Genomic DNA, 8,814 nt, shown 5'->3' on the forward strand with positions numbered 1-8,814 from the left:
ATTAAAGAGAAAACAGAAGGACATTTGATAGCAACTCATTTTTCTTTGCCAACCTGAACATTGGACTTTATCAGCAATGTTTGTAAAGGACAATATTTTGTGATTAGGTGGTTTCGTTGATATTGGGTGTAATCTGTTTGACCTTCAGGGAAGGAAAGTATAAAAAGGAGAGTGTTCTTCTTGACTAGCTGTTTGGGCATCAGTTGAATTTCTTGGTTTCTGGTTTTCCTTTGGTTTTCAGGGGTTGTCTGTGTGTTTGGGTTTTGTTTTTGTTTTGGGTTTTTTTGAGAAAATGGCAGCTTTAAATGAAAAGAAGACCTGCAGCCAACGGATGGAAAATTTCAAGCGTTTTGTCTGGAATCCAGATACAGGACAGTTAATGGGAAGGACCTTAATTAACTGGGGTATGTGGTCACATACTTTTACAAAAGCAACAATCTTTTCTTCTTTCTAGTACAGTTAGGAAGCTGCATGACTTTTGTTTTTGTTTGTCCCTCGTTAATTTGGTAGGATGATTTGATGACTATTGCATGATCATGAAGATCTTTAATTTTCATGGCTTACTTGCGAGTCATCACAGGGGTTGATGAGATATTTAGTAAACGCATGAGTTCCTTTTCTGTAATGTTTCTTAGGATGAAGGTATTGAATGAAGATATTTGGAATCTCTAAAGACTTTTACATATTGACAGATTTTTTTTTTGCCATGACTAAAATTCCCAAACAACCATTAGGATGAAATGTACAGCTTTAGGAATAATTTAAAACAAGACAATGAAAGAATTATTTGGAAAAAATGGACCAAGCACAGAAAGGAGCAAACAAAATGATTAAGGTAGTGGCATGATTGATTTATATAGAAAGATTAAAATAATTAAGTTCTTAAGACCCGCTCCCAGCTAAATCAATGACAATATCTCCTTTGACATCCATATCTAATGCACATGGTTCCATGATTTATGAAACTGAAAAATAATTATAATATACTATGACAAGACAGTGTTTTTTCAGAATGTCTACCTAAGCCAGACTGCATACAATTGAGTGCTCTTTCACCAGGACTTAACATTTCTGATCAGTTTATAGACATCATATCAAAGGTTAACAACAATTGGCTATATAACAGGCCATTTTAATAAAGAAAAACTGGTCCAAGTATTTTCCTCAAGTATGAGAAACTTTTTAAACCATTCTTGTTCAAATTATTGTCAGGGATACCTGTTAAGATAATCTTTAATTATTAATACTTATCTGTTTTAAGTATGACATGATTCTGACATCAGGATTAACGGGGTGGGGGTAGGGAGGCGGGACTGGCTTTGTAGTTTTTGTGTACCCAAAACTTCTTTTGATTTTCATTGGCTGTTTCAAATGCTCCAGACTACAGAAATTATCATATGTCATGATAACATAGACAAGACAGGAAGGCTACGTCTACACTGGCATGAATTTCCGAAAATGCTTTTAACGGAAAATTTTTCCGTTAAAAGCATTTTTGGAAAAGTGCGTCTAGATTGGCAGGATGCTTTTCCGCAAAAGCACTTTTTGTGGAAAAGCGTCCATGGCCTATCTAGACGCAGTTTTCCGCAAAAAAGCCCCGATCGCCTTTTTCACGATTGGGGCTTTTTTGTGGAAAACAGTACTATGTTATCTACACTGGCCCTTTTGCGCAAAAGTCTTTCGAAAAAAGACTTTTGCCCAAATGGGAGCAGCATAGTTTTTCCGGAAAAGCACTGATGATTTTACATGAGATCGTCAGTGCTTTTCCGGAAATTCAAGCGGCCAGTGTAGACAGCTGGCAAGATTTTCTGGAAAAGCAGATGATTTTCCGGAAAAACTTGCCAGTTTAGACACAGCCAAACTGCTTTTTTTCCTCTTCCTCTCTATCTTCAGGACTATATGGGAAGCAAATGAAGTTAAATTTCTGATCCAAGTATTTGGAAATATTGTTTACTTTTCCCAAATTATTTTTCTGATATCCTTTCTATTAAGTAAATCTGCTGTTTAAACCCAGCACACAGATGCACATTTCAAAGCAATCCATCCATCATCAACCCTGCCGTTATAATAACAAGTACCAGACCATTTGTTGTTTATTTTCTGTTACAGACTAACTCAGCTACCCCCTGAAGTTTAAGGGGGTAGCCATGTTAGTCTGTATCTGCAACAGTGGTTTTACCCATGAAAACTTATGCCCAAAATAAATCTGATAGTCTTTAAGACGCCAGAGGACTCCTCCTTGTTTCTATAAAATAACTGTATGTTTCGTGGCATACATTCAAAGAAGCTAAGCTCTAACTGATTTAAGGTTTCTTGTTTACAGATACTAATGTTTCTCCCCCTCACCCCCACTCTTTTCATGAGATAGCAGATTTGCCTGTAAGATGTTTATCTAAGCAGAAACTCGATACAATGCATCTTAAGAGCAATTTTTAAATTTAAAAGAAAATCTACTTAAAATTAACCTTTCCTAATATTGCGGAGTGCAGGGGTTATATGATAAAAAATTAATGATTTTTTAAAACTTATTCCATCTGGATTATTTTATGAATTATGTATATGGAACTAACAGCATGCTAGGTATTTTATACACAAGTATGAAGAAACAGAGCCTGTTTCTAAACTCACACCAATGTAAACCAGGGAGCAGTGAGAAGGGATTTACCAGAAGAGGGTTCAGTGATAAAGTGTGAAATCAGTGTAAATGGGATTTGTGACCAAATCATATTTTTAGCAGACTGGTGGTATCAGTGAAATTCACCAGAACTGTTTTATATCCTTCATATGAAATGCACAGACAAGTAGGGTGAACATGCAAAAATAGTTATGCTAAGAAGCTGCACAGATTTTTCAATTTATAATCTGTGCACCAGCTAAGTAAAAAATAATCAACTTTTGTATAGTGTAATGGGAAGCCTTCTACTCCTTCTTTCAAGCTATCCAAATTTACATGAGTTAAAAGAAATTTATCAGTCAATAAATAATATCCAGTGGTATATTATTCTACATCTTTATTATCTTCTTTATAAGATGAATTCACAACATCTTCCAGAATTTTAAAAAAAATTAGACTCAAAATACCAAACTTAGGGCCCAATTCTAGAAGATAATGGATATCTATGACTCCCACTATACACAAGTTCAAAACAAGATTCTGTTCTTTGCTTCACCACTTTCCTAGTCGTTTCAAGTTTTTTAGTCATAATAGCATCTACCAAAAAGTAAACATAGCAGGAAGAACTTTCCCTCATTTTCACTTTAACTTGATATTGTTAATACATTTTCTCCACAGTGTGGATCAGTCTGTACTATGTTGCTTTCTATGTGGTGATGACTGGGCTGTTTGCACTCGCAATATATTCCTTAATGAAGACAATCAATCCATATACACCGGACTATCAAGATCGATTAAAATCGCCAGGTACTGTAACAAATTCTGACCATTTCATGCCATACAACTAATGTATCAAAGTCACTAATTTCTCACACCATCTTCTGTGTAGAGGAATGGTCAGGGTGCTGAGGACACAAAGTAGGGGCACAGGATCAGGGTCCTGACAATCTACGGCTTTCAGGGGATCTGATGTGTGCTGGAGCAGGCCCAATCACATATTTAAACCTGCTCTCTCAGTGAGCAAATCAAAGGAAATTGCAAGAGGAATTTCAGGGAAATTTCCTGCCTTAGCCCTATTCTATGAGGCTTTATTTCCTAAACAAGATAGGACTCCAACTCCTTACCAGCAGCACCTGCAAGTCTCTTTAGACACTGGACACTCAGGGAAGGAGAAAGGATAAAAGGAATATGAAATTTCTAGAAGCAGAAACACGGCAGTGAGGTGGTATAGAAAAGGAGAGACCAAAGAAGATTAAAAGAAAAATGTGAAAAAGAAAAAAAATACGGCATAAAGTAAAAGTAAAAATAAAGGAGGACAAAGAAACATGGAATTAGCGATAAAGATTAGGACTTGAAAATGTGAACCGATGTGCGGGGGGAAGGGGCAATAAAAATCAGTTACTCAAATCACTAGACAATTTATATAAGTATGGAATTGTTCCACCTAGGATTTCTAAACTAGGGAATGGAAAACAATACGTAGATGTGTAACCCTAAAACTGATACTACTTGACTGATCAAATATTCTCTCTCAACATTTAATAAGTGTAAAGCTTACTGGAAAATTACTTACTGTCAAACGTTAAGTTTGCATGTTGGAAAGTCATTCCACAGAGAAATAAACTTTTAGATACAATAGTTATATGCAGTATTTATAACAAGTGTTGGGGGAGAATGCAGTAAAAATGAAATGTGACATCAGTCACACTTATATTTTAGGGCATTCTGAAAATAAGGGAGACATTCATGAATCAAAGAGAAAAAGAAAGCATTTCGCAAGTAGGAAGTATTTTTGAATACACTTTCTAGAGTTTGCTATGGTTCTTGTACAGGTCAACCGCAAGCGGGGGCTCAGTGGAGTTCCACTGGTAGCTTTTATCTCAGTGTCGCATCTATAATTAGTTTAAATCAATTGATTTATACCCAAAATGCTTCACTTTTCTTTTCTTTTTTTTTAATAAAGGGGTAACGTTACGACCAGATGTTTATGGTGATGGAGGATTAGAAATTTATTACAACGTATCTGACAAAAGCTCCTGGGAGAACTACGTATCAGTTCTCCACACATTTCTTTCGGGTATGAAAAGAAATACGATTTATTTAAATATAAACGCAACATTAGAGAAGCAGAGATCATTGCTCCCTAGTGAAGAAAGAGTTAAGTTCTGCACTTAGGCTACAGCTACACTGCCATTTTTTTCGGAAGAAAATATGCAAATCGCACTCGCATTTGCATATCTTCTTCCAATTCTTTTTGCGGAAGAGGTTTTGCCAATATTTGGCCCTGTGTAGATGGGGCATGTCAGAAAAAAACCCTTTTTCGCAAGACCGTGTAAACCTCGATTGACGAGGAATAAGGGATCTTGTGAAAGAGGGGTTTTTTTCCCCCGTCTATACGGGGCCAAATATTGGCAAAACCTCTTCTGCAAAAAGAATCAGAGGAAGATATGCAAATGTGAGCACAATTTGCATATCTTCTTCCGAAAAAAATGGCAGTGTAGCTGTAGCCTTAGAGAGTTAGTCTCTTTGCTTAGTAAGGAAAACATAGCACATCTTTCTTCAGCTACAACACTGTGATTATAAAACAGTACAGTCGTTCAGTATTGAATACATTTTCTGCAAGTGTACAAGTAAACTTGTTAATTAATTTAAAAGTCAAATTAATGTAAAATGGGTGATTCTAGAAATGCAGCACCATGAGTTTTCCCTCTCCCAAATTATCTTAATATTGTGACATCAAGAGGGGGAAAAAAGAATCTCATGAGACCATAAATACATATGGATGACTTAATTGTAATCACGTGATTATTGCCTGATGTCACTTCAGCACATATTAAAGTTGTTTCAGTGCCTTAATACCTTACTATATTTTAGGATTTATTTTACGTTAAACCCTAGGTTGGAATTTCCTGAATTTCTAAGGATTGTTGTGAGGATAATTGTAACATCTTCATTATGGATTTTACTGATATAGATTTTATTATATGGATTACTGATATACACTGTCCCTTCACTCCATTTTAATATAGTTTTTGTTAGTGAATTATAAAGTACAATTTATTCTTTTTAACACTATTTGATTTCATTCTCTTTAGAAATACAAGTAGGTCTTTCACACACACAAAAACAAAAAGAAAAACAAAACCCCTGTAGCCTGGTATTAAAAATTATAATCTGTAAGGGAATAATTCATTGCCAAGAACCAGGAGATGGAGGAATTCATTTTTTGATTTTTTTGTTTTGTATTGATATAGCATATAATACGACTGCACAACATGCCAACATCAACTGCACAAGTGAGAAATACTTCTTTCAAAACTCATTCCTTGGCCCAAACAAAACAAAATACTCCTGCAAGTTCACATCAGATATGCTGGAAAACTGTTGTAACAAAGAAAATTCCACTTTTGGATTTCCAGAAGGAGAACCATGTTTAATTATAAAAATGAACCGAGTAAGTACCAAACCTAAAGTACTGAAAAAAAAAAGACTGATGCATTAACTAATGTTTGATAGAAGAATAATCAGAATACTTTTCCATGCTTGAGGATTCTGTATCATCCATTGCTGATGAATCTAAACTTAATTTTGAATTAGAAATTCAGGTATTGTCTTTTTCTTAGATGATCCTATGAATTACTTGAGAATTAGTAAAATTATGACATCACACGTTCCAAGTAAATGAAATTTGAACTAGAGAGTGAAAACGAATATCTGCAAAATCTAGCTGAGAGAGGAAAGTTTGTGCACTTGGTTTTTGCATGTGAAGAACAGGCTCCTTTAAAAAAGCTACCACTTTCTCCAGTAAGGCCTTGCTTAGACATTTTACCAGCTCAAGCTTTAGCAGAGAAGATGGGAAGATCCTGCCTCACACTCCCCAGTGATGCTTACTCCCTGTTTTTTCTATGGGTGATAGGAATCCTGCCCGTTAGCATCACAGAAGGAGATGCCCATTTATTCAACTATAGGCAATGCTGATGTGTCAGCTCACAGAGGGCAGCAAAATACAGATTTTAAAAACTTTAATTTTACTAATGCATTAAGAAACTTCTTATTGAACACTAGTTTCTAAATGAATGCATCCAATTCGATTAGTTAGCCTCGCTAACAGAAAGAAAAGCCAGGAAGCAATGGTGTTCCACATCACAATTATGATACTTCACCATAAAGTGTTTTTTTTATTGTCGCCAACAAGTAAACTGATCTGAGCTTCACAATTCTTACTAAGAGTCAGACAAAGGCAGCTAAAGCAATATGCAAATCTGAACATCATTTTGCCACTGTTTACATTGTAACTAATTCTGAAGTGACTAATGTGAACATTTATTGTTTCAGATTATCAATTTTTTGCCTGGCAATGGCACTGCACCAAGAGTGAATTGTACAGCTCACGTAAGTACAGAATGCTCATATTTCAAAAACTCCAAGCACTGCAGTGACCGCTGATTTCAATAGGATTTGTTGATGCTCTTGCACCTTTGAAGATCATTATTTCCCTAACAAAACACTTTTCAAGTTACTATCTAACCTAACTCTTCCTTGCTGCAGATTAAGCTCATTACTTCTTGCCCTAGCTTCAGTGGATATGGAGAACAATTGATCACAGTCTTCTTTAAAACGGCCCTTGACATATTTGAAGACTGATGACAACTAAACATGCAGGGTTTTTTTATAAGTTTTCAGGTCTCATTTTCTAAACCTTTTCTAATTTTTTTCGTTCTCTTCTGGACTCTCTCCAAGTTGTCTATGTCCTTCCCAATGTGTGGTGCCCAGAATTAGACAATACTCCTCCTGATTCCTCATTAGTGCTCAATAATTATATCCTGCATCTTACACATGACAATCCTGTTAAGACTCAGAATGATACTAGACCTTTTTTTTCCACCTTCTTCATATCCTTGGCTCATACTCAATGTATGGTTCCCAGATCCATTTCAGTAGTACTATTATCTAGTCAGTTATTTCCCATTTGTATTTGTGCACTTGATTTTTCCTTCCTCAAGCATGGTATTTTGCACTTGTCTTCCTTGAATTTCATCTTGTTGAAAGTTGAGAGCTGGTTTATGGTTTGCATGCTAACAAATCTGATTTCTTATCTTCAAAAATAGCATCATGATTCCAGTCCACTGGAACTACAATACTACCCAGTTAACGGCACCTTTAGCCTTCACTACTTCCCTTACTATGGGAAAAAAGCACAGGTATGTGTTTCTGAAGTCAGATTTGTGGTTTTATTCCCCTATGTTTTTATTAGATTAGGAGTTTGAAATATCTCTGCAAAGTTATGTGAATTTGATCAAAATTTAATTTAAAAGTGTTTTTAATTTGATAGTTCAAGTTTTCAAAATAAGATTAAAAAATCTGTTTCATCCTAGCCAACCTACAGTAATCCTTTGGTAGCAGTGAAATTTCTCAATATTACAAGGAATAAAGAAATTACCATTGTGTGCAGAATCATTGGAGCTGGAATCACCTACGATAATCCTCATGACCCATATGAAGGAAAAGTGGAGTTCAAAATGAGAATACAAGATTAGGTATTACTGGTACAAATGAAGACATTTTAGAAAAGTGTGTGTGTGTGATGTAAAGTGACTTAAATGTCACCACATTTTATACATATTTTTTCTCCATGATTTCCATATAAAATTTGCTCAGATTTCAGTTTAAAAAACCATTTTGTTAATGCCAATATTGCAAGATCATCCCACCATAAAAAAAAAATCACGATATAATTTACAATGTATGAAGCAAGAAGGTAGTAATTTGGATGATGTATAAATAGAATTTCCTATTCCATGGCTACTGTATGTGAGTGTTTTAGCACAAATATTAGTATGAAATGGGCTTTCTCTACATTGAGCATATATGATTCATGAAAAGCATGGACAGAATACTGAGATGTCTATTTTAGTCACTTTTCTGGACACAACTAATAATGATTCTATACATGGCCATGGTAGAAGCACTCCAACAGCTGCAAAACACAATACCCTCATGTTTTGAAATACAAGTTTTCAATGTAATTTAATTAGTTTTATTCACTTAGTAAAAGTGTAAAGTGTATTCAAATCTAAGTATCATGCATTAATATATTTGGTAATATTTAGTCAGCCATATTATTTGTTTTGTGGTACATAACTGGCTGTAAAAGAAGGGACCTGAAAATTAGACTGTGTAGTTTATGTATCTGGTATTAC

At 35.1% G+C, this 8,814-nt stretch overlaps 1 protein-coding gene across 1 annotated transcript; it reads left to right on the forward strand.

Moving 5' to 3' along the window:
* The first annotated feature begins 292 nt into the window (after positions 1–292).
* On the forward strand, positions 293–8,151 carry ATP4B (ATPase H+/K+ transporting subunit beta). Its single transcript, XM_075920628.1, is given in 7 exon segments — positions 293–404; positions 3,293–3,421; positions 4,578–4,691; positions 5,869–6,068; positions 6,950–6,996; positions 7,704–7,815; positions 7,990–8,151. Coding segments are annotated over 7 exon segments (876 nt in total).
* Positions 8,152–8,814: the final 663 nt, after the last annotated feature.

This window comes from Pelodiscus sinensis, chromosome 1, assembly GCF_049634645.1.
Source record: "Pelodiscus sinensis isolate JC-2024 chromosome 1, ASM4963464v1, whole genome shotgun sequence".
NCBI lineage: Eukaryota > Metazoa > Chordata > Testudines > Trionychidae > Pelodiscus > Pelodiscus sinensis.